Source organism: Phascolarctos cinereus, unplaced genomic scaffold (assembly GCF_003287225.1).
Source record: "Phascolarctos cinereus isolate Bilbo 61053 unplaced genomic scaffold, phaCin_HiC Scaffold_3;HRSCAF=262, whole genome shotgun sequence".
NCBI lineage: Eukaryota > Metazoa > Chordata > Mammalia > Diprotodontia > Phascolarctidae > Phascolarctos > Phascolarctos cinereus.
Window position 1 is genome coordinate 145,462,668 of NW_027555736.1, and position 27,212 is coordinate 145,489,879.

General features: G+C 43.0%; 1 protein-coding gene across 2 annotated transcripts in view; it reads right to left on the reverse strand.

Annotated features, from left to right (window-relative positions):
• The window catches only part of MEGF11 (multiple EGF like domains 11), a 298,924-nt gene that overhangs the window by 48,709 nt on the left and 223,003 nt on the right, over positions 1-27,212 (reverse strand). For both annotated transcript variants that reach the window (XM_020983023.2, XM_020983009.2), the window contains exons 8-9: positions 25,314-25,526; positions 16,833-17,007 (exon numbers count right to left, since the gene is read on the reverse strand). In XM_020983023.2, the coding sequence (XP_020838682.1) occupies positions 16,833-17,007; positions 25,314-25,526 (388 nt within the window). The remainder of the gene's footprint in view (positions 1-16,832; positions 17,008-25,313; positions 25,527-27,212) is intronic.

Below are 27,212 nucleotides of genomic sequence, written 5' to 3' on the forward strand. Positions count from 1 at the left end.
CTGGCAGGAATCCTTTCCCCTGCGGGTGTTACTAATTACTCCCTGCAGATGGGCTTATTGGTGCTAAAGATAACATGAGAGGAAGGAGGCCTTGGGTGGGGGAAGGGGAAGGAGAGGGTAGGGAGGTGGCTTGGTGCCTAGGAAGAAAAACTGAATTCCTTGGGGAGAGACAGAGTTTTCCTCTGGTGCCCGATGGTTATAAAATGGGGATCAAAATACCCGTACCCTCTTTCTTTCTCTCTCTCTCATCAAATGAGATAACCATGTAAAGTGCTTTGTGAACCACAAATGTCAGCTATTATTATTGTTTACAATTCAGCTCCAGTCTGTCCTTCCAGGCTTATTGTAACCTATTCTTCTACATTCCCTCTAGGTTTCAGTCAAGCTGGCTTACTGGCTGCCCCTCTATATGCCATTCCATCTACCTTCTCTATACCTTTGCACACGCTGTACCCCCATGCCCAGAATGCACTTCCTCCTTACCTCTATCTCTTGGATTCTCTACTTTGCTTTCCTTAAGGCTCAGCTCAGGAGCTTCCTTCTGCAAAAGGTCTACAACTTCCACCCCCGCCCCACCCCCAAAAACCAAAGCTGTGAGCATCCATCTCCTCAATTCCTTAATTTTTTTTCTTAACCAGACATTGTTTCAGTGGTATAAGGAACTCCTTCTATCGGTGCATATTGAAATTTGCTCTGCAACCTTTTGATGGTGGTCTAAAGCAGTGATCTCCAAAGTGGGGCTAGAACCCTTGGGAGGCTGTGATCTGTCTCCAAGGAGGCCGCGGCCTGACCCCTAAGGCCTGTGTGTTCAATTTATCAGAGGGTGGGAAGATAGATTGAATTCCATCCTCCCTGTGCTAGCCAATCCTCAGGTTTGTCTCTAACATAACCCCACCCATCCTTATCCCCAAGAGTTCCCCTATTCTGTTGCCCTCCCTCTATTATTCAAACTCTTGATGTTTTCCTTCTTGAATCTGGAGGCTGACCCTTGGGGATGTTAGAACCCAAGTGCTATCTGGGCACCAAATACAGCAACTGAGTAGGTGTTATTGGAAAAATCCCCATTATCCTTCTAAGATACCCACTCCTTTCTCTCACATCACTGGAGGGTTGAGGCAGGCACCCTTGGGCTCTGGCTTACAGCAACAACCAGAGAGTAAGAGCCCCACCTCCCCACTTTTCATTTTGGGTGAGTCACAAAGGATGTGTAGGCATGGATGGGTCCTTTGCAGTATAACATGAAGATTTTATTATACTACCTTTATGCCCCAAAATCACCCATCCTCCAAACTTCCCTGTTTTGTACAAGGTTGCATTTGATCCATGCTTGCAACCTTGGTGTCAGCTTGGCCCTTCACTATTGCTCAACATATACAATTAGTTTCTTCCCCCACATTTGTTCCCATGTCTCTATTAACACAGCTAGCATCTTCCTTCATCTTTTCATTTGGACTTTTAGAGTAGCCTCCCAACTGGACTCCTAACCCCAAGCCCCTCTTCACTTCAATCCATCCTCTGTACTGCCGTCAAAGTGATTTTCTTAAAGTTCAGGTCTCACCATGTACTTCGCCTAGTCCATGAGCACCTACAGCGTCTTATTGCCACTAGGACTGAACATTATTTCACCATTAGCAGAAGAATATGTGTACAAGCAAGCTTGTGTGTACATATGTATGTGTGTGCTCAGGTGCAAGTGTGTACTTGAATGCACATCTGTGAAGAGCTTAAAATGCCAAACAGAAGAGTTTGTACTTTGTCCTAGAAGCAATATAGGGTCAGTGAAGTTTTCTGAGCAGGAAAGTGGCATAGTCAGATCAGTATTTTAGGAAAATCAATTTCGCACAATGTACTCTAGTACATTGTTGATGGAGCTGTGATTTGGTCCAGCCATTCTAGAAAGCAATTTGGAACTATGCTCAAAAAGTTATTAAACTGTACATACCCTTTGACCCAGCAATGCCACTCCTAGGTCTATACCCCAAAGAGATAAAAGAAAGAGGAGAAGAACCCATATGTACAAAAAAATTTAACTCAGGTCTTTTTGTGATTGCAAAGACTTGTAAATTGAGGGGGTGCCTATCAACTGGGGAATGAAAGTTGTGGTAATTGAATGTGATGGAATGCCATTGTGCTGTAAGAATTAATGAAGGGTTTATGACCAAGTGAAAGATAGAGAGGATCATAAGAAGTAAAATGGATAATTTTGATTATACAAAATTAAGAAGGTTTTGCACAAACAAAACTAATGCCACCAAAATTAGAAGGAAAACAGAAAACTGGGGGAGGGGATTACGGCAAGTTTCTCTGATAAAGGCCTCATTTCTCAAATATATAGGGAACTGAGTCAAATTTATAAAAATATGAGTTGCTCTCCAATTGATAAATGATCAAAGGATATGAATAGTTTTCAGAAGAAGAAATCAAAGTTATCAATAATCACATAAAAATGCTCTAAATCACTACTGATTAAAGAAATACAAATTACTTTGAGATACCACCTTACACCTAACAGATTAGCTAACATGCTAATTTGGGACTAAATCAGGACTGTTGGTGGAGCTGTGAACTGATCTAACCATTCTGGAGAGCAATTTGGAACTATGCCCAAAGGGCTATAAAACTACACACACACCCTTTGATCCAGCAATACCACTACTCGGTCTGTATCCCAAATAGATTTTAAAAAGGAGGAAAGGGCCTATCTGTACAAAGATATTTATAGCAGCTCTTTTTGTGGTGGTTAAGAATTGGAAATTGAGGGGATATCCATCAACTGAAGAATGGCTGAATAAGTTGCGGTATGTGATTGTAATGAAATATTATCATGCTATAAAAAAAAATGATGAGCAGGATGATTTCAGAAAAACCTGGAAAGACTCACACGAACTGATATAGAGTGAAGTGAGCAGAACCAGGAGAGCACTGTACACAGTAACAGCAATATTGTATGATGATCAATTGTGAATGACGTAACTATTTTCAGCAATATAGTGACCCAAGACAATCCTAGAGAACTCATGACAAAAAAATGCTGTCCATCTCCAGAGAAAGAACTGATGCTATCTGAATACAGACTGAAGCATACTATTTTCCACTTTCTTTCCTTCTTTCATTTTTTTTGGTTTGAGTTTTCTTCTGCAAAATGACTAATATGGAAATATATTTTCATGATTGCACATGTATAACCTATTTCAGATTACTTACTGTCTTGGAGGGGAAAGAGGAGGGAGGGAAGGATAGAATTTGGAACTCAAAACTTTAAAAAAAGGAATGTTAAAATTATTTTTACAGGTAATTGGGAAAAATGTTATTTAAAAAAAGAAAAGGAAAAAAGGACCTATCTGTACAAAAATAGTTATATAGTAGCTCTTTTGTGGTGGCAAAGAATTGGAAATTGAGGGGATACCCATCAACTGCGGAATGGTTGAACAAGTTATGGTATATGATTGTGATGGAGTACTATTATACTATAAGAAGTGACGAGCAGAATGGTTTAAAAAAAAAACCTGAGGTGACTTATATGAACTGATGCAAAATGAACTGAGCAGAAACAGGAGAATATTGTACACAGTAAAAACAATATTAATTATGACCAACTGAAATATTTAGCTACTCTGATCAAGACAATAATCCAAGACAATTCCAAAGGAACCATGATGAAAAATGCTATCCACTTCCAAAGAGGGAGAACTGATAAATTCTGAGTGCAGATTGAAGCACACTTTTTAATCTTTATTTTTCTTGGGTTTTTTTTTGGGGGGGGGTGTATGTTTTATTAGCAACATGGCTAATATGGTAATATATTTTGTATGGCTTCACATGTATAATCAATATAGGGCTTTTCTTCTCAAGGGGTGTGGGAGGGGAGGGAAGGAGAGAACTTAAAACTTAAATTAAAAAAATTAATGTAAAGGTTTTTTTTACATGAAATTGGGAAATATTTAACAAAGTAAAAAATGACCCCATGATTCTAGAAGAGATGAAACATGCCTACCATTCCTGAATGAGAGTGCAGATTGTTTTGGGACATGGCCAATGAAGGAATTTTATTTGCTTGACTATACGAGTTTGTAACAGGGATTTGTTTTTCTTGCTTTCTCAATTGATTATGGGGGAGGGAGGGGAAGGAGGACAGTGGGAAGGAGAGAATTCAGGTTTGAAAATAAAATAAAATTTAAGTTAAAAAAATCAGTTTGGCAACCGTGTGGAAGATGGGTTGTAGGCAGGGTTTGGAGTTGAGAGGATAGACTATGAGCCAGGTACTAGACTTCAAGAGAAAGGAGAGAGAATGATCTTGACCCTGGTAGATAATTAGCACCAGTATCTGGATCTTACATTTAGGGTTTACAAAGCACTTTACATATATTTTCATTTGATATACCACGACAATATAAACCTCAAAGGAGGAAAAGATACTGAGTTGAGAGGCAGAAAGGCAATAGAGGATAGGGCATTGGACTTGTAGTCAAGAAGATCTGAGTTCAAATCCTGACTCAGATACTAACTAGTTTTGTGACTCTGGGTAGATCACTGAACCTCTTTCTGCCCCAGTTTCTTCATCTTTAAAATTAAGGGGTTAGACTCAGTAGCTCATAAAGTCCTTTGAAGTTCTAAATGTATGATGACTGCAGCAAGAGGATCTGGAAGTGGTAGGGGGAAGGGAGGTGGGGTGGGAGATGACAGAAAGTGTATCGGATGTTGGAGAGGGTACGTAGGGAGGATGTATGTTCCAAAGGGATCTGGGTTTCTGTGAATACAGAAGTATGGAGCTCCCCGCTTCCCAAGTCCCTATCTGGCTTTGTCCTTCCATTCCCTTGTGCCCTCCAGAACCACAGTTCTATCATTACCAAACTTCCTTCATCTTAGACCATTTCCTTTCATAATCCTTTCATATTCCTGTATTCACAGAAAAGGTGGCAGGGAAGGACCAGCTCCAGTTCCTGCTAATTAAAGGCACAAATAAGAACATCTGAGAGTAGAGGTCAGGGAAAGAGATGACCATTTTTTTAAAAAAAGTTCAATCAGCAGTTTCCTCCAATAAAGTCCCACAAACCACAAGGACCTAGTAAGGGAGACCAGGTTCACCCTCTAGTGAAATGAAACCAAATTTTAGTTCTTCACTTTGTTGGCTAAATGTAGGTTTTTGTTTGTTTGCTTGACATCCCAGGGTGGTTTCCCCTTGAGCCAATAGTAGGTGTTGGCTGAGGAGCATCAAATAGGGGAGTGGGAGGGATGTTGGACTGGGAATGTGGTATTTGGGAAAGACCAATAGACTCCTCCGCCAGACTTTCCCATGGTCTAGTTTTGTGACCATGGACAAATCATTTCCCCCGTCTGTTGCCTAGTTTGTAAAATCAGTGTTTCTCAAATTAACTTGATTGTGGAACATTTGGGGTCTTAGAGTATACTTAGGGGGACTCTAAATGCTGATCTGTAGGTGTGAGATACCTAAGATTAAGGGGCATCAGGGAAATTTTGAATCACAGTAGGGGAAATTAAGTCCATTTTTATGGTGAATAATTATTGCCTGTTCTAAGTATTTTTAATATATAATTTATATATAACACATACATATGTAGCTATAGTATATGTATGCATATATATATATGTATATATATGTATATAGGGTCAGACATGTACTTCATTGGTAAAGTAAATTCACTCTACAGTGCAGACTGGCACATGGTATGTCATAGATGGTCTTGGAGAGTGGCCAGGAGTACTGAGAGATTAAGTGATTTGGCCAAGGTGACATGGTCAACATGTGCCAGAGGTGGCACCTGAACACAGGTTCCCCCCTGATGCTTCACTCTAGCTCTCTTTCCACTATTGATATTTTAGAGGAGAAAAAATGCCATGATCTGTTGCTTTTCCTCATGGAACCACTGTTGAGAGTTTCCTAGAATAAAGTTTGGGGTATGCTGGGTTACTTTGTCTTTAAGGTCTCTTCCAGATCTAACATTCTATGGTGCTTTTACTAAGAAAAATAAAATTGGGAAGGCAAGTAGATCATACATACATACATACATACATACATACATACACACATACATACGTACATACATACACATGCACACGTACATACATACATACATATACATACAAACATACACACGTACATATACACACATGCATATACGCACACACATACATGCACATATACATACACACATGCATACATGCATACACATACATACATACATACATACATACATGCATGCATGCATACATATTCATATGGCTAATCAAGAATTGACTATCACCTCTATTCTGGCTAGAACTCAGTTGTCAAACTGAGGCAAATATGTCACTGTATCAATCCATATCAATAAATCAATCAATATTTATTAAGCACCAACTTACTACGTCTTAGACACTGTGCTAAGGACTGGACACTGCAGTCAAAATGAGAAGAAGCAAGAAAGGGGTGTTTCTAAAGAATTTGGGGGACCTTGTAGAAAAATGTAATCATTGCTCCCCAGATTGGTATTTTCATGTGGTAGTCCCCATCCACTTCTCCCTGAATCCTTTCCTGTTCCCCTGGACCTAGTAGTTCAAGCCTACCAGTGGCATCAAAGAAAGGAGAAAAATGTCTAAATGAATTTGTTCATTTGGGTGATGAAGCACTGGCTCTGTTCGCCAGCATGTAGGGTTCAATAACAGCGGACAGGGTTTCAAAAAATTGCAGCATAAATAGATGAGCCCTTTAAGGTAATAGAAACTCTGTCATCCAGGGGTGAAATATGGCCTCTAAGCCGAGTTGGTGGTGATGGGGAAATCATTCCCTCTCCTTGCCTTTCTCCCCTCCCCCCTTACATGTGTCAGAGCTGACAGAGAGCATTTGAAGTTGAGGAATGGCTCTACTGACCCTTATCTCCCTGCCACCCCCACCCCACTCCCTGCACTCAGGATTGGGTACTTGTACATGCGGAAGGATGAGAAGAGGGAAGAGGTTCTGCGAAATAAAGACAGTCTTTGCCAAGATGGATGGTGTCTAGGATAGGCGTAGAAGCAGCCATAATTAGTTCTGGAATTGAGAGGGTGAATTCATCAGCTGCAGAGCCTAGCCTTCATTAAACTGGAAAGTTGGCCAGAATGGGAAGAAGAATGGGAGTGGACACGTTGGTTTTCTCCACATTCTGCCTGGTGGCTGTTACAGTTAACATGCATCCGGACACCTTTGCTGCTGCAGGTTGATCATGCTGAAGAAGCTTAATTCTATCCATGTCCCTTCCTGCCCTTACCCTCCCCTTCTTGTCCCAGAATCACAGAAATGGAAGCTTAGAAGGGACTTCTAGTTACCCAGAATGGCTGGTCAGAAAAGAGTCTGTCCAGGCCAGGGAGGTTCGCAGTGTAAAACAAGAAGCTGGCAAATAACATTTGAGTTTGCCCCACAAGAACTCGGAAACAGTAACTTGGGAGTTTCTGAATCGCATTGCAGCCACTTGTTCATTTGACAGTGAGGACAGCTGAGGATTTAAGAGGACTTCTTTCCTCATAAACACTCCATCCCCAATGGCTAGCAATAACCTGTTTCCTTTCTCCTGGGTCAGCCCCTACCAAGTTCTCTTCATGGGTAGTTGCTTCTCTCTGGGAAGTCCATTCTTTCACCTTTTAGAGAGGGGCCTAGTTAGCCTAGCTTCACTCAATCTTCCCAAACCAGGGAGTCTCCCCCTTAGCTCCAGTGGGGCAGGGCAGGAGCCTCCCTGAATTAAACCTTTGTTCTGTAGGTTACTTGTTCTCATAGGAACAACCAGAAAATGGTCAAAGCTGTGGCATCACCGTCTGATGAGCCTCTGCACATGCTACATAGCACAGCACGGGAAGTACAGGGTTCTTCGTTCTGACTTGCCCTACCTCCTCCAGGTTTCAGCTACTCAAATAGGCCAACTTGACAAAAGTTTGCCTCTGTATTTGAGTACTGGGGAGCAAGGTAGAGGTAGCAGGGCAGTGTGTATTGCCTATGTGGGCCAGAAGAACTGTCCAAAGTGCTGAAACAATGAAAATTCCTGACATGCAAGCACATTACCACTACATCTTCCACATCTCCAGACTTCCAATATCTACTTATGGTATGTCTAGGTTCTAAAAGAGGCAGTGTAGTATAGTGGATAGGGTGTTGGATGGATGCCTGAGATATTTATTAGTGTGTGATCCCAGGGAAGACACTTAACCTTTCTCTAGACCTTGTTTTCTTTAACTGTAAACTGAAGGTGAGGTCAGATTAGATTGCTTTTAGAAGCTCCCTCCAACTCTAAATCTAAAAAGACCATGACAGAAGAATGAAAACTGGAAGGTCTTCCCAACCACAAAGGTTTGCAAGTTACACAGCCATAAACTCCTTGGACCACTCAGTATTATAGAAAGTAAAAGTTGGAAGAGATTTTACAGACTTTAACTCACACTCCTCTCATCTTTAAAATGATAAAACTGAGGTCCAGAGATGCAAGGTGACTATTTCTAATTTACAAAATGTACCCATTTCCCTAATTGCTAAGCAAGTTTAATTGGCTTTATCAGTGCTCAACATTAAGTTTTTAATAAAATATTTAATTAAAAAGTATACATTTCCTTGCCCCAATGTTGGCAAGTTGAAAACAAAGTTTCCTAACTTCTCCAATATCCACTCTCTTCTTCCCCCTCTCCTACCTCCCCCCAACACCATATATCCAGATTACTCTGCTCCATGGACTCTTTAGGAATCAGCATTGTGTTCCTCCCTTCCCATCCCCCAGGTGTCCTAGGCAAGCAGGAACCTTGTTCTCCTCAAAGACAGGGGATTCTCTGTACCCCAAAGTGAGGCTCTGTGTTGGCAACTCCTGAGGATGAGTAATCTTGACAGCCTGCCCAGTGGCTCAGCTCTGAATTAAAGAAGCCCCATCTGTCTGGGGTGTGCGAAAAGGGAAATCTGCAAGAGGAAGCCAGTTTCACCAGGGCACCCTAAGCTTCCTTCTTGTTCTTTACTCTGTGTGTATGTAGCTTTTCCTGCTATGATCTCTTCCCCCTGCCACCATTTGTCTCTGTCACCATCAATCAAAAGTGTTTATCAATTTGGATATAAGCACTTATTGTGGGAGAAGCACTGCCCTAGGGAGCTGCTAGAAATACCTGGGGGGCTTAGATAAGATATAGCCCCTGCCCTCTTAGAGCTTTCAGTCTAGTAGTGGGGTATCACACAAGGTTTCCTAAATGAACTAACATTTGAATTGGGTTTTTAAACGATAGTTGCGCATTTCATGGGAAAAGAAGAAAGGGATGTTCTAGGGATGGGGAACAGCATGAACAAAAAGCACAGGGGTAGGAAGGTACAGACTTCAGGAACTGGGAATATAGTCCAGTTTGGCTAGAGCATGGTGCGTATAGTGAGTATGAGTATGAACCATGGAATCTACGAGTTGACAGGTACCTCACCTATTAAAAACCACCCTGGATCAAGGAAGTTTTCTGTGACATACCCAACAAATAGGAGGTAAGACCCACTATTTCCCCAGAAAGCATTGTTTTTCCGTACATCCAATCAAAATCTCTCTCTGAAACCTCTACCCACTGCTTACAGTTTTGTTCACAAGACTAAACAGCACAAGGCCCTCCTTGTGCCCTCAGAGCATCCTTTAAATACTTTCTGACAACTATCATATTCTCCCCTAAATCTTCTCTTTCTGTACTGAGCACCCAATTGATCTTCCTAGGGCATGGTCTCAAGACTCCCCACTACCCTTTTCATGCTCTTCAGTTTGTCAATGTTCTTTTTTTAAAATGTCACACCTAGAGCATAAGGCATGAAGAAATGATCACCTCCCACATTCTAGATCCTCTCTTTCCTTTAAGATAGCCTGAGATCACATGAGCCTTTTTTGCTGCTTTGTTTCAGTGTTGACTTGTATTGAGTTCAATTCATCAAAACCCTCAGATGTTTTTTCACATGAATATTTTCTAGCTATGCATCTCCCAACTTGGTCTGTAAAGTTTTTTAAATCAAAGTGTAGAATGGTACATTTATCTAAAATAAGTTTCATTGTGTTAGATTTAATACAATAACCTCAGGGCAGCTAGTTGATACAGTGGATAGAGCACTGAGCCTGGAGTCAGGAAGATCTGAGTTCAAATCTGACACTTACTAGCTGTGTGATCCTGGGCAAGTCACTGAACCCTGTTTGCCTCGGTTACCTCATTTGTAAAATGAGTTGAGCAGGAAATGGCAAACCACTCTAGTATCTTTGCCAAGGAAATCCCAAATGGGGTCATAAAGAGTCAGACATGCCTAAAAATGACTCAGTAGCAACAACAACAAAAAACCCCAATAATCTCATATGTCAAGATATTTTTGGATCCTGACTTTATCATCCAACATGTTAGATATGGTGCTTAGCTTTGTGTCACTGGTAAATTTAATCAGCATGCCATTTATACAGTTATCTAGGTCATTGATAAAAATATTGACCAGCTAATGGTCAAAGGCAGGTCCTTGAGGCACTGAACTAGATATTTCCTTCCAAGTGGACAATGAGCCATTAGTGATTACTCTTTGGGTCCAGTCATTCAACAAACTTCGAATCCACCTGTCATATCTTGTAGAGCAGAGGTGTCAAATAAGTGGCTCATGGGCCACATGTGGCCCACAATACTCTTTAGTGAATTCTGAACCAGATTAAAATGTTAACTGGGAAATATTTAACAAAATAAAAAATAGATAATAAAACATACATAGTGTTACTTTCAAAAATTAAATCAATACTACAGTCAATACTAAGCCTACAGAGATCCTTGTGCATGAATTAGTATGACCGTAGTATATATTATATAGTATGAATTAGCCCCACGTCTACTTGAGTTTGAAACCATTGCTTTAGACCCTCTTTTCCACAAGGACAGTGGGGCATTCTGTAGAAATGCTTTGCTTTAATTTACATAAACTAAGAGTACAGCATTTCTCTGATTTATTAGTCTGGTAACTCTACCAAAAAAGGACATGAGGAAAATCCAACGTGGCCTATTCTTGAAAAAGTCACGCTGCCTCTCAGTAATCATCATGGCTTCCTTTTCTAGATATTGACAACGTGTGAATAAAAACTTCTAAGACTGTTGTCAGGAATCTAAGCCAAGCTCACTGACCCATCTAGTTTGAAGATTCTTCTCATCTACTTTTTGAAAACTGGGGCATTTGCCCTTCTTTGTTCCTGACGTAACTTTCCCATTCGTCACTATCTTTCAAAGATCACTGACAGCAGCTGAACCCTTTCAGTACAGGAGGACTCAGTTCACTTGGGTCAGGTGCCTTGAGTTTGTCAAGGGCAGCTTAGTGGTGGTTGTTATCGTTCAGTCGTTTTTCAGTTGTGTCTGACCGGTCACTTCATGACCACATTTGGGGTTTTCTTGGCAAAGATACTGGAGTGGTTTGCTATTTCCTTCTCCAGCTCATTTGGCAGATAAGGAGACTAAGGCAAACAGGGTTAAGTGATTTGCCCAGGGCCACACAGCTAGTAAGTGTCTGAGGCTAATTTGAACTCAGGTCTTCATAACTCCAGGACTAACGCAATATCCACTGTGTCACCTAGCTGCCCTTGCAATTTTTGCTGTCCTTTTCAGTCACAAGATTACTCTTGTTTGCAAGGTAGACAGCGATGAAATAAGATTTGAGTAGTTTTGTTTTTCTATCATTCCTTATCATTTGCCTGTATACTGTCAGCTAAGTGGCACAGTGGATAGAGCACTGGGCTTGGAATCAGAAGACTCACTTTCACTAGTTCAAATATGGCCCCAGACACTTACTGGCTGTGTGACCCTGGGCAAGTCACTTAACTCTGTTTGCCTCAGTTTCCTCATTTATCAAATGAGCTGGAGAATGAAATGGCAAACCACTCCAGTATCTCTGCCAACCCCAAAAGGAGTCACAGAGAGTCAGATAGAAGTGAAACAACTCTGAACAATACTGTCAGCAGTGATCTAACTTTTCTTTGATTCTCTTTTTTTCCCAACATGATTTTTAAAAGCCCTTTCTGGTATCCTTGTTATTCACCTCCAGACTCAGCTCATTCTGAATTTTGAGTTCTTCTGACAATAAGAAATAAGGCTGGGATGGTAGAATGCTATCATATTGTAGAGGGCCCTGAACACCAGGCAAAATTGTTTGATCTTCATTAAATACTTCAGTGATTGTAATGTTGTGATAGGTGATATACACAATGTTAAGTACACAGAGCCTCCTTCTCTAGCAGCTGTAAATTCCTATCTTTACCTGTCACTCTTGAATAACAACAATCTTTCATATCTGTAGAGCGTTTAACTTCTTGAAACACATTCATTGAGGTAGCTAGGTGAATCCATAGTGCACAGAGCTCTGGGCCTGGAGTCAGAAGACCAGACTTCAAATCCAGCCTCAGATACTTCCTAGCTGTGTGAGTCTGGGCAAGTCACAACCTCCATTTCCTCTGATTTCTTCATTTGTAGAATGGGAATAATAGCACCTACTTCCCAGGGTTGTTGAGAAGATCGAGTAAGATAATAACTATAAAGCACGTAGTAAGTGCTATATATCAATGTCAGTTATTATTTGTCATTATTATTATTATTTTTCATGCTTCCCATCTCATGGGATCTCTCACAGCCTTCTGTAGCAGATGAGGAAGAACTACATCCTCCATTTTAGAGATGAGAAAACTGAGGCTTGGAGAAGTTAAGTGATTTTCCCACCGGCACACAATGAGTTTGGAGCACAGCCAGAACTTGAATCCAGGTCCCCTGACCCAGGTTGGCCCATTGCACTTTACACATTCTCTGTCCCAATAAAACAGACACACAAGCTTCCTCTTTTCCCTGGTCTCCCATCTTGTATTTTCTCCTAGGAAACAGAAACTGCAGAGTCAATACATGACTGTTCACTCTGGCTCTGCCCTGACCCCTGAGCATTGGGAATCAAGGCAGCTGCTTTTTTCAGTGCCCTGGGCTTACTTGTCAATTGATTACAGAAGCAAAGATTTATTGCTGCAAGGGAAGATGGAAGGAAGGAAGGGAGGGAGGGAGAGGGGAAGGGAAGAAAAATGGAAGAAAGGGAAAGAAGAAGAGAGGAGGAAGGATGGAAGGGAGGGAGAAAGGGAGGGAAGGAGAAAGGAAAGGAAAGAGAAAGGGATGGAGGGAGGAAGGGAGGGAGGGAGAGAAAAAGGGAAGAAGAAATGGAAGAGAAAAAAGGAAGGAAGGAAGGAAATGAGAGAGGAAGAGAGAGAGGGAGGGAAGAAGGAAGGAAAGAATTATTTATTAAGCATTTCCTATATGCCAGGCACTGTGCTAAGTACTTTACAAATGTTATCTCATTTGATCTTCACAGAAACCCTGAGAGCTAAGTATTATTATTATTATCCCTATTTTAAAGTTGAGGAAACCAAGGCATTTAATTTAGGTTAAGTGACTTGCCCAGGATCACAGTAATTGTTTCAGGCTTTATTTGAACTCAAGTCTTCCTGACTCCAGGTCCAACACTATATCCACTGCACTACTTAGCTGCTTCTAGGTACTTCGGAGGGCATTGAGTCTAACCCTCTCATTTTAGAAATGAGGAAACTGAGGCTGAGAAAAATTAAGTGACTTGCACAGGGTCACACAGTTAAGTAAGTGATTGAGGCAACATCTGAATTCATGTCTTCTTGACTCCAAGCCCTGTGTTTTGTCCACTTTACCACCCAGCTGTCAACAAGATAGTATATTAGCTTATATTTCTATCAGCTTATCTGATCCTTATAATGCTCCTGAGAATCCAGCCAATCAGTTATCATCCTCTGCTCATGTTTCAAATGAGCAAACTGAGGCTGAAAGAGGGACAGAGACTTACTCAAGGTCAAACAACAAATCAGTGGTAGAATTGTGTCTGGAACTCGGCTCTCCCCTCTCCAGAGTCCAGGGCTTCTATGCATTGTATCTCCCAGCCTCTCTTATATGGCAGTTATTCCAAATATACTTTTTTTTTTTGGTAAGGCAGTCAGGGTTTAAGTGACTTGCCCAGGGTCACACAGCTTATAAGTTTCAAGTGTCCCAAATATACTTTTAAAGTATATTTAAATTAAATTTCAGCATTCAGAACACCAAGCTAAGGGCAGGGGGAGATAGGAAGTTTGTCGTCAAGGAGCTTCCAGTCTAGTAAGGTGGGGATATGGCACATAAAATTAGCATTACAGTTTTCTAAAAGTGCATAAAAGAGCTACCAGAGGTTGTGTGAGATCTGGGGAAGAGGGGAGGTCATTACTGATCAAAAGGATCAGGGAAGGCTCCCTGGAGAAGGTAGTATTTGAGTTAAGGACAGATAGGAGGGAGAGAGGAGGCACAGAATTTTGACAGTCAGCATTTGTACAGGGGACAGCAAACAGTCCAGTTTGACTGGAACATGGAGTTCCTGAAGGAAATGTCAGACCAAGTGTGAGCTTTTCTCATTAGGAAGCCTTTGAAGCAGAGGCAGGACAAGAACAGATTTCTGCATAAGGAATATGAGTCTGACGTTAGTGTCCTACCCTGCTCTTTTCCCTTTGTGTGTTTGTGTATGGATATGCCAATTTAGCACCATTTCAGAGCTCTCTCTTAGTGCCTACTCCCTTTTTATGGGCTAATCACCCATAATCACGGTGCACACTCAGTACTCTGACTTTTCAAAGTTCTCAGTCACACACAAAATGTAATTACTAATTCAACTGAAAATGAGACACACCTCCCCCTTCTCAGTAAAGAGGTGTGGGGCTATGGATATAGAATGTGCCATACGGCTACCAGACAGTTACTGTATCAGTTGGTTTTGATAAAATGTCTTTCTTTGTTACAAACTTGGGCTCAGAGTATATGGAATTTAAGGGGAAATGACAGCTACAAAAGCAAAAGGCAACAATGAAACTGAAAACAAATCTGACTATCGATTGACAGTCAGAATCCTATGAAGGGGATAGGACAAACATTATTATCCTATTTCATCTGAAAAAAAAAAGCCCAGAGGACTTGTCTCAAGGTCACAGAGCCAATTAGTGGCAGAGCTGAGATGAGAACTCGGGTGTCCTGATTTCCAGTCCAATGATCCTTCCACTAGACCATCCTGTCAACCACCATAGATTATAGGCTGTTCTCCATGAGCTGTGAAGGTCTCACCTGAGGCCACTCCACTGATTGCATGGTCTCCTCCCTGGCCAGAACTGACCAAATGTCAGAGTGGACTGGAAACTCCCTGACTAGTTCACTGGCAGCCTTCCTTGTTTCTGAGCCTAGCTGACAACAGGCTGAGAGACACCGGTGAGGACAATCCATTGTCTTATAATCACCACGATCTGTTAGGTTAGACACCACCAGCTGAGGACCCCAGATGAGACCATTTGGGTATAATGAGGCTGAATGGGGCTGAGAGGAAGGAGATGGATAGAAGCCGGCCAGGTTTCATCAGGGTAGCTGAGCCTGCAATCTGTCTCAGCCTGGATCCTCTGGCAATCTCGACAGCGAGATGACTCGGATGGAACAGTGAAGTTCCCTGAAGTTTGAGGTGAAAGGAGGGAGCATTCAGTCAATGAACAGAAAATAAATCACTCAGCTCATAGCTTTCTTCAATTCAGACCCTGATGAGGCCTATTTCTTTAGAGTCTCTCTCCTGACCCTGGAGCATTCCTATGCTCAGGCAACTGGGAATCACAGGCAGCTTTGTCATTAAAGGATAGATTGATTATAGGCCCTGCACTTTGCTTATTTACCTCCTCACATCCTCCCTTCCCCTCCCCCTATGGCTCCTCTGGCAGATGACCAGTACCTCAGTGAAGTGACTCCATCGGCTGGTGCTAAAAATGCCTCAAGACATTTTATAGATATACATATGTGTATACACACACACACACACACACACACACACACACATATACATATATATGTGTGTGTATATATGTATATAAATCATTTTGTAAACCTCCCTCACTGTTACCAAGGCAAAACACTTTGAATCTCCCTATTTTAGTTTCTGTCCCATAAACAAGTGGCTTCTTTTTCTTAAGATGCACTAGGCTACAGAAGAAATGGGCCTAAGACATCCTGTAATCCAACATTCCTCATTTTACAGATTAGGAAACTGGGTACCAGAGGGCAGAGTCACTGGCCCAAGGTCACACAGCTAGGTAGTGACAGAACTGCCCAGCCTCCTGGCTCAAATTCAATGCTCCCCAGTATACTATACATCCCTTTCGAGGGTGATCTTCTTGTTCATCCACACTCAATATCACCTGGATGAAAATGTTCTTAGTAGGGGGAGAGGGGGCCACACAGTGGCATTTCCTTTAGGTCCACACCATTTGGGATGGCCTGAATGCTAAGAATCCTGCCCCTAGGCTGGCCTCCCTCTGTCGACACTCTTCTCTAAATGGGGCTGGAGATCATTGAGGTGGCAAAGATCATGTCACTTACCCAAGAAAATTTGGCCAAGAAGGCAGGGTGAGTGAGCCCCCTGGCCACATGAGCCCTCTAATGCCACTGGTCACCCCTTCTCTCCCAGCCACTTCAAGCCCCTTGGTTCCTAAATATGATAACCCAAAGAGTTAGTGCTCACAGAAAACATCACAACAATATTGCTTGGTCACCCCTATGTCAACTGTCAGAAATATTGTCTCTGGCAGGGGCTCCAAGGCCATGGATGACTTCTTGGATGTCCCCTCTGGAGGTTTGTTCCAAATGCCTGTATTCTTTACAACCAGTCACCCTGAGCCCCGAGATTGTGCATCACCCAATTCTACACTTATTGGACTGTTTAGGAGCAGAGAATTGAGGGGCCTTTCTCTTTCTTAGATTCTAATGCTCAGAATGGGGACTCAGAGGTCATGTTCTTCTCTTACCATGAAGCCTGGGGCACAGGTGCAGCTCCCTGTGATGCTGTGACAGTCAGCCCCATTCTGACAGGCACACACCAGCCGACAGCCTTCTCCATAGGAGCCAGCGGGACAGGACTCATTACAGTGTGGGCTGGCCCAACCTGCATGGCATGTGCAAGCTCCTGACACAGGATGGCAGCTAAGCAGGAGAGAAAGAGAGAAAGAGATGCTGTCAGGGATAAGGAAGGGATGACCATGACCCAGGCCCACTCACAAAGTGAGAGGAAGGAAGGACCATAATCTGATGGCCAGTTATCTCATGACAAATTCCTGCCAAGGCTGTACTTTGCCCAGAGTCAGGCAGAATGTACCATTCCAGTCTTAGCTCCTAGCAGCACCTTGACATAGATTTTGTTTTCTAGTTTTGCTGTACTATTTGCCATTTCTTGAATACCTCTGATTCTTTCCTACCTCTGGGCCTTTGCCCATGCTTTTCCTTCTTCCTGGAATGCTGTCCTCTTAGATCTCCAGCTTTCAAAATTCTACCCTTACCTTGAGGTCCAACTCAAATTCCACCTCCTTTATTGAGCCTTCCTTGATTCCTCCTTACCGTTCTCCACTTCAAATAGAATTTATCTCACCCTCCTCAGGACTACCGTAACCTTAAAAAAAACTTTAAAATTTCTTTACAATTTTTCACCCTCCCACCTCCTCTATCTACTGTGGGGAATAAAAGAGAAAAGAAAAAGACAGAATTCTTCTATCACATAAACAATAGTCAAGCAAAACAAATACAATGCCCATTTATATCTCTCCTATGGCACTTAGGTTCCATCTTTTTATTTGCGTGTATGTCTTATAACCTCATTTAGACTGAGGGCAGAGACTCTGGTCTCCCAATGTCTCGCACTGCACCTTGTGCAGAGTAGAGACTCAGTTAATATTTCCTGAAGGCACATCCTGCCTGACATCTCCTAGAACCAAAATTCAAACCTGGTTCTTTTGGCTTCCAGGCCCGTGTTCTTTCCACTAGAGCACAGTGCTTCCAACTGATCAGGGAAACCAAAAACAGGGGCTTCCGTTGCTTTCCTTCAAGATGTGGGGCTATAGGGCTACCCACCTCTAAGTGAGATCCCTTGACTTGCAATTGGTGGGAAAGAGTATTGGGAAGAGAAATGAATTTTAGGGCCTTAGACAGAGTCTTTACCTCCTGGATGGTCCTCAAAGATAGAATCATGGACCTAGAAATATTCTCTGGTGGGAAGAACAAGTGTTAGCCTATTCTGATCTACTGAAGAGGTATCAAACACAGGGCCTGTTGGGAGCATGGCAGCTGCAGCGCTCCTGAGTGCCCTGGAGCAGATCAAAATATCATTGGGAAATATTTAACAAAAAATATAAAAATACAATGCAACATAGACGATATTAATTTAAGGTTTTCTAAGGCAGTGTGTGGCCTACAGGGATCCTTATGTACAGTTTAGTGGCTCTGGTTTCTATTTGAGTCTTACACCATTGATCTTACTGTTTTCCATTTCTTCTAAGGTAAGACAAAAGAGGAAATGAGCTTACAGGGAATGATGAAGGATCTAGATAATAAGTAAGGTAGTAGAACTTGCTAAAAATGGTGATGGTCTCTTGAAAAGAACAGGAGAGATTTATATCAGTGTGAAGCTGGTTATGTATGTTCCTGCTTAGAGACTGGCTTTGGAATGGGGGGAGGTGTGAGAGAGACAGAGACAGAGAGACAGAGAGTGTATGGGGAGGAATAGGGATGGTGAGGAGGGATCAAGGTATGTCTGAGCACTTAGCTCTAGGATCTTCCAACCTGTTCCAGGAAAGTCCCTTAAAGTCTTATCATGGCCAATTGAAGCTGGATGTCCTCATCAAAAGGTGACTAGAGATACTGAGTAGAGATAAATCCCAGTTCCCGGGCCAGCAGACAGCACAAGAGAGATTCCCTTGGGTGGCAGGCTCAGGTCTCTTCCTGGGAATCTCAGGCAAAGCTTACAGTCATTGATATTAAGTTGGGTTCCTCTTTTGCCTGTTTTTCCATTTTCTCCAGACATCGATTAATCACAGACTAATAGGAAGTGAAAGCTAAACATTACAGGAATATTTTAACAGTAGAGTTTTGTGCAGTCTCTCCTCGATTGCACATGCTATGAGATTTTTATCAATGCTGCATCTGTTGGCTTAATCCAATCTTTCAAAGGTAATATATGATCTGGGCTGCTGGAATCCTTCCATGACAATTCAATTGTAGGGGGCACATTCAGAAGGCAGGGCTCTCTCTCTCTTTCAAGGTTGTTTTCCTGTATTAAGGGATGGCTCCTTTTCATGAAGCATAGTAAGTTTATAAAGGGCATGTAATCACTTGGAATTTTGTTGGTGATCTCTCTATTCCTAAGATGGGTGATCACAAGCCAAGGTGTCCCAGAGGACTGAGTTGGTGCCAGAATTCTGTGTGGGGAGGCCAGAGCTACTGGATTTGGGATGTTTCTGTCCTTTTTCTGGGCAATAACAGAATCTCAGGGTTGAAAGGAATCTCAGTGATTGTTCAATCCCAAATCCACCAGAACAGAAAACACTTGATATGTGGCCAATCTCCATTCAAAGTCTTCGCAAAAAGGAGAACCCACTCTCTCTAGAGGCAGTCCATTCCCCTTTTGGATGGCTCCAGTTGTTTGGAAATCTTTCTTTGTATTAAGCCCAAATCTGCCTCTGTATACTGTGCGCTTGTTTTTGCTATCTGTAGCCAAGCAGCATGAGTCGACCCCCTCTTCTATATTAGATCTCACCTCAATAAATATCCTAAGTTGTTTTTTTTTAGCTAATACTTAAATGACAAGTATTACTTGTCAAGTACCTCCCAGAACAAATGAATTCCCCTCTAGGAACCCAACACCCCTGATGGTGCAGAAGGGAGATTCAAGTTCTCTGCATCTGCAAAGCTGCCTTCATCTCTTGAGTTAAGCAGCAACCCCCTCCCCACTCCATTTCTCAGTAGCCCTTTCTTCTCATTGTGCCTAAGAGGAATGATATGACCAATTCACTGCAAAGGTAAAAACAATGAAGCACAGAGAAGGGAAAGATTTGGAGAGGGTGTTTTTCATAACTATAGAGAAAAGATACCATTTAGTCATAGCCTTGCTACTTAGGTGTGCTGGCCAGAGAAGGAACAATCCCTGGGTTAATGAGGACCTTCAGAGGTTCCCCAGTATGTTCAGACTGACAGCTGTAGACATCTCTTTCCTTACCCCTACCTCCAAATTGAAGGAGAAAGCTCTGCAGAGGGACAAGCCCCCGAAGTGGAGAGAAGGGTTGACCCGGCCCACAAAAGCCTAACCTCACACTGAGAGGTTCTGAGTCGCTCTTTGGCTCCAGAGAGGATACAGCAAAAGGGGAAATGGGAACAGTAAAACAATTTCAGCATGTTATGGACAACTTTCTGACTGTTGGGGGAGATCAAAACTTGGAAATGGGCACCCAAGGGAGGGAGAAAAATCTTTGAAAATAGGAAAGACCATGTCCTATTAGGGGGCACACCTGCCAGGAGGCAGAGAGTGGGCGGGATAAACTCAGAATAGGGAATGGTCTCTTGTGAAGTACAGGTTCGGAGGAGTTGTTAGTGTAGATACTGGCAGACACCTAGGCTAGGTGGTCCCTCCGAATCTCCAGGGGCTTCCTGCCCTTTCAGAAAAAATTGCTAACATGCCACTTGGTCCTGAAACTCAGCGTGTGTTACAGACATTAAGCCAAATAAATAATCATCAATATTAGATGAGCTGAGATTAGCAAGGGGGTGTGGTGGGTGAGGTAGGAAGGAGTCCATCCAGCTAAATAATGCATAGAGGAAAGTCCTTTACAGAAATGATAAATTATGCAGGGCAAGGTTGTGCAAGAATCAATGGGATAACAATAGCTATTTAATTTGGGGGCTTGATTGGAATATTTACAGTAGAGAGAGCATGTTCTATGTCAATGGGAGCAATTTTTCTTTTTATCCCTGAATGAGCCATCAACTCTGCCCCCACTACACTCTTTAAGGATGGGGGGGGCTGATAGTGTCCTTTTCTCTAGGAAGATACTCAGACACCCCTCATATGCCCAGCCAATCACACTATGAAGCACAGAGCCTGGGATAACATTCCCCTGTTCTCTCTGCTTTTTGGAATCCCGCCTCTCCTCTTCAAGGTTTAGATCCAAAGCTTTCTCTTTCATGAAGTCTTCCCTCATCACTCCAATCTACACTGATCTCCTCTTCCTCTGACCTGCAGCACTTATTGCCTGGACCACTCACTAGAAAAGGGTTCTTAAACTTCATGTGTGTCATGGATCCTTCTGGCAATCTGGAGAAGGCTGGGGATCCTTTCTCAGAATAATGCTTGGGTTTTTTAATTTGGAGTTTAAAGTTTTGTTTGAGATTTTATTCTTTATATTGTTTATTTACTTGGTTAAAATTAGCTAAGAATATTTTGTGTTCATTATAAAAATATTTTAAAAGAATGCACAAAAAATTTAGGGATATACAGGGTGTCCTCTGAGTGTTTCCAAGTAATCATACAAAGTAGAACAAGTGAAGCACTTAATTAGATAGCTCAGAATAATGTTTAAACACATAAAATAAAAAACACAGGATGATGAACAAAACCAATTACATTGAAGTAAAGACATAAAATTTTTCCCATCCAAGTTCATGGACACCCTGAAGTCTATCCACGGATCCCTTGGGGATCTGAGGACTCCCTGCCTTAGTCACTTAACACATGCCACTTTGCAGTGATTTTCCCCTTGTAGAATCTAAGGTCCTTGAAAGCAAGGATTCTGTCTTCTTGGTTATTTCCTTGTCTCCCACTATACTTAGCACAATGCCATTGTATTGAATAAGTGCTCAGTACATGTTTGCTGAATGACTGAAGGAACACTCAGGCTGACTCAGCAGAAGCCGTGGAGGTCAGGCATTCTGGAGTTCATCAAACCACTCTGCGGCCTTTGCCTCAATTTCCCTCAATCCTACCCAGTTCCTGCAATCAGAGACTCCTTGGCCTCTCAGAGGGATTGGGAGCATTAGTAAAAATCAAATCAAATCAACAAATATCGACTGAGTAGCCATTACTTGCAAAGCCTCTTGAAGGTGACCAATGGCTTTATGTTGATTTGAGGGCAATCAAGTAATAAAAATCAAAGGAAGTCAATACGAGGTAGGGGAAGGAGGGGAGAGCTGCTTGGGGGGCCAAGGAGGGCATCCAGCATCTTCACCGTCTTCACAAAACATCAGCAAAGACCAAACACCTGGAGCGTGGACAGCTCCCGAGCAGTTACTGCCTGCCATTCCTCTTCCACCTGTCTCAAGACAGCCGGATGCACCAAATGAAGACTGGGAGGTCCGGGAGAGGGGAGGGGAGGATGGCAGTGGTGGTGGTGACAAATTGGGATGAGGAAGGAAAGAGGTGGGCCCAGAGTCCTTCTTGCTTTTGCTGCTGTTCCTTCTTTTTGCCACAGCCTTGAGAAGACACTGACTGAGAATTATGTTTATCAATGTATGGGACGGGGGGGGGCAGTTCTGCACATTGTAGGGGCTTGATCCCTTTTTGTGGTGGAATAAATAAATGAGAGAAGCAGGGAGGGAGGAGGAGGGAAAGATGACTGGGAGGCAGCCTCAGTAACCCCTGAGTCTGAGGGAAGGAGTCATCCACCTTCAAAGCTCTTAGAAGTGAGACAATGGGAACCCCCTGTTGCTTTGTCTCTTCATCCCCCCTACAGAAAACCCCTCTGAGAGGAGTGGACCGGACATCATGGACACTGAAGAGTGAATTACATAGCACCCCCTATTACATGAAGGCTTTCCTGATCCCTCTAGACATTAGTGCTTCCTCCATTACCTTCTATTTAATTTTGTCTATATTTTCCGTATATATTTATATGTATACATGTTGAGTTCCCTTATGGAATGAAGCTTTTTTATGCTTGTTGTCCAGTCATTTCAGTTGTATCTGACTCTTCACGACCCCATTTGGGGTCTTCTTGGCAAAGATACTGGCGGGATTTGCCATTTCCTTCTCCAGCTCATTTTACAGATGAGGAAACTGAGGCAAACAGGGTTAAGTGACTTGCCCAGGGTCACACAGTTAGTAAGTGTCTGAGGCCAGATTCAAACTCAGGTCTTCCTGACTCCAGGACCAGCACTGTATCCACTGGGCCACCTAGCTGTCCTCTCATGCTTACTGATTGGTTAATTATAGGGAGTAATCCTGTCCCTCTGTCTCAGATGATCCCTCCTCTGTCACTCATATTTTTGTTCTGCCCCCCTCCAACCCTCCTATTTACACACGCTCTGGCCTACTTAGGGTTAAAGGCTCTGCTCAGGTTAGAAGTATGAGTATATGCATATGGGAATATTCTCTGACTCGTCTTCTGCGTCAGTAATGCCAGAGACCCTGGCTGCATTAGCAGCCCCCAAAGGGGAAGCTTTCTAAGCCATTTGTGGACTCAGTAGGGCCAAAGCTTGATGTGGCCACCCCAAGAAGCATGACCTGAGGTGGCTCTGACTCAAATACTGAGTACAGATCACGGGAAGCTATTGAGCAGGCCACATCTGGATGATTGTGTCCAGTTACGAGCACATTTTAAGAGGGAACCTGACAGACTGAAGCACGTCTAGAGACAAGTGAGGGATCTGAGAGGCAATTCTGAGGAACAGCTGAAGAAAACAGGGACATCTGAGCCTTAAAAAGGAGCAGGCTTAGAAGAGACACGAGAACTGCCCTTCATAAAAGAAGGCGTTGTCATATAGAAGAGGGGGTAGATTCTTCGGGGTTCATTCATGCATTCCTTCATTTGACTATTTATTGAGTGCCTGCTATACATAATGTGTTGTGCCAGTCACAGGGGATGACACTATGGGCATTAAGACATGGTCCTTGCCAGGGGGCAGAACTAAGATCAGTGGAGGAAAGTTTCAAGGAGCTAGATTTAGACTCAGTACAAATCAGGCCATTTTAACATTCAGCAAAGGAGTCAATGGACTATGTTGTGAGGTAGTGAGATTCCCATCACTGGAAGTGTTTAAACAGAGATGAGATAATCAGATGATCAGTACAATTTTGCCATTTTATAATAGTTAAAGATAAAGGACCTCTATTTTCAGGACTCATGGGGGCAGATCAGCCACAAAACCTCAACAAATGAAAGCAGGACAGATTATTATTGTTGTTTAGCTGATTAGTCATATATGACCCCATTTGTGATTTTCTTGGCAGAGATACTGGGCTGGTTTGCCATTTTCCTTCTCCAGCTCATTTTACAGATGAGGAAACTGAGGCAAACAAGGTTAAGTGACTTGCTCAGAGTCACAAAGCTAGTAAGTGTCTGAGGCTGCATTTGAACTTGGGTCCTTTGGACTCTAGGGCTAACTCACTATCCACTGCACTACCCAGCTCTACCCACCTTATTGGATCGTTCAAAGGATCATTCAAATTTTGCAGTCCATCAGCCCCCGCCTGTCCTGTTTCACAGGGCCACAGACTCATCTGATAGCATTTTCTTGAATACCCTCAGCAGGTACCATAGACCATTACAGCTCTAAAGCTGGAAGGGCCTTCACAGGCCCTCTAGTCCAGCCCTTTTGGGAGCTGGGGCCATGGGAAGTTAAGTGACTTGTCCAAGATCACACAGGCAGTTAGAATCAGAACTCAGGGCCTCTGACTTCAGAGTCGGTGAATTTTCTTTCTTTCTTTTTCTAATTAATTAACTAATTAATTTTTAGTTTTCAACATTCACCTCCATAAGCTTGTGAGTTTTAAATTTTCTCCCCCTTTCTTCCCACCTCCCTCCCCAAGACAGCATGCAATCTGATATAGGCTCTACATATACATTCCTATTAAATATATTTTCACATTAGTCATGTTGTAAAGAAGAATTAGAACCAATAGGAGGCGTCAGTGAATTTTCTGCTGTGCTCATGATGCATTCTATTGCCTCTAGACAGGACTGCTCATACCTCAGCCTGGTTACATGGGTGTGGGTGGTGCCATTCCTACTTTTAAAGAGCTTTAGGAGAAGGAAATTCCATGACTGTCATCAGCATTCTTCTGGGGGTGGGAATGGGGAGGAGTTCCCAGTACTCTCTCAGTCACACAATGTTAGAGGTGGAAGAGAATTTTAACATAATCTCTTCCCCCTTTTTCATTATTTAGATGAGAAAATGGAGGCCCAGAGAGTCATGATATTAATGCGCAAGGTCATGATATTAATAAGAGTCAGAGCTGGGGCTCCAACCTAGAAGCCTAAAAGACCAGGAATATTTCCAATTTGTCTTTGTTTGTTCACACCCGTCATTTCCTAGATCCAGATTTCTGCTACCTTAGTCCCTTCCAACTGGACAAGGATCAGCATCAACCCTGGGGCCTGGTTTCCTGGGGGTGGGTCTTACCCCCTTTCTTCAAAGCTCTTTGGCCTCTCATCATCCTTTCCCCTTGCCTTGACCCCCTTGGGAACACCTACCTGAGCGTGTTGGTGGCATTGCAGGGACAAGGCTTGGTACATTGTGGGCCATGCAGCCCCTCTGGACACAGCCGCTCCTGGCATTGGGGGCCTTTGTAGCCTGGGTCGCAGACACAGGCACCGGAGGCTGGAGAGCATTGGGCCCCGTTGTGGCAGTCACAGCGCTGGGAACACTGGAATCCAAAGGTCCCAATGGGGCACTCCTCTTGGCATCTACAGGATAACACACAGAGCAGCTGAGGTTTCCCCAAGCCTTGGTAGGAGCTAGAGGATCCCAGATTTAGACCTGGAAGGGATCTTACAGACCAAGTCCAACCCCCCTCATTTTATAGATAAGGAAAGGGAAGCCTAGAGAAATTAAATGGCTTGTCCAAGGACAGGAGAGCTAGCATCTGAGGCTGTATGGAAACCCAGGTGACTCTCAATTGTCCAGGATTTACAGAAAGCTTGGTCTTGCATTCCAAGGGGAGACATGGCACAGTGGGTTATACCAAGCTGAGTCCTCACCAACCTGGAATGTCCCCCCTGCATCTGTATGCCAGGCCATGTTTCAACCCCTCCACCCAATTTCAAAGCTAAATTCATATAACTGAGAGACCGTCACCCCCAGATCCTAGGATTACTTGGTTGTAGGGCTGGTGTTTGCCCTCTTGGCCTTGCCCTCATGGGTCTCATGCACTGGAGGACAGCCTGCCACTGCCTCTGATCTCCACTCAACATAACAATGACAGCTAACATCTATATAGAGTTCTAGGACTTGCAAGACATTGACAGACGTGAGTTCATGTGATCCTCTTGACAAGTCTGTGAGGCAGGCCCTATTATCCCCATTTTACAGAGGAGAAAATTGAAACTCAGAGAGGGTTGTCAGTTTGCCCATGGTCACACAGCTCATAAGTTTTGAAGACAGGATTCTAACCCAGGTCTCTCTGGCTTCTAAGTCCTGTACTCTCTCCATCACACCTCACTATTGTCATACCCCTTTCTCACCAGCAGGAGAGGCCAGTGATCTCAGAGACTGTTGCCTCCTCAGTAGGGCACTTTACCTCTTGCTATATTTATAAGGATGATGAAGCGCCTTATAGCATGAAGAAAAGCATCTGGAAATGAAATATTGACGACCTAATCCATTTGCATAATTAGCCTTTTTTCCTGCTAACAATTTAAACAACTTATTTATTTAGAGATCAAGCAGCTCCTACTAATGAATTTTACACAAAGCATGCTAATAATGGGGCCTCTGGAACATAAGGATAATCACAGCAGGAATTAGTTCTCTACTTAAACATCCTTCCTTTGCAACATATCAATCTAATGTGTCCAATAATGCCATTAACAACCAGATACATTGCTCAATTAAATCACAAAATGAGCTGCAAAGCCCTAGTTATGTTTCTTGTTTAATTTACATTTGTTCCTGCCTATCTGGGGAGGCCGCATTATTACACCCGCTGAACTTTAATATGCTCGGCGATGATTTGGGTTGGGTTAATGTGGCTGTCACCGGCAAAATGGATGGAGGCAATTTCACAAAATATTAAACACAAGGTGGCCCGTGTAGACGCACAAGCCAGATATCACCAGGCCTTCCCATTTTCTGCTTGAGCAGATCGATCCATGGGGCTTTCCAGAGGGCACTTAGGTTTGCTGCGGGCCCTTCCCCTGGAATTTGTCACTAGAGCATGGAGATGGGAGCCGTCTGACTTTGGAAAGTCAGATTGACTTTCGTCTTTCTCCCTCTGTGTCCACTCCTACCCTGGCTGTTTTGCCCCTTGGTTAGTTGATTGGGAAAAAACCACAAGAGCTGATATTCTTTTGGGTTAGGAAACTTGGATACTAGGTCATGGAACGGTGACACTGGGTGCAGCCACTGGGAAAGCAGGGCTGCATCTTTTTCTT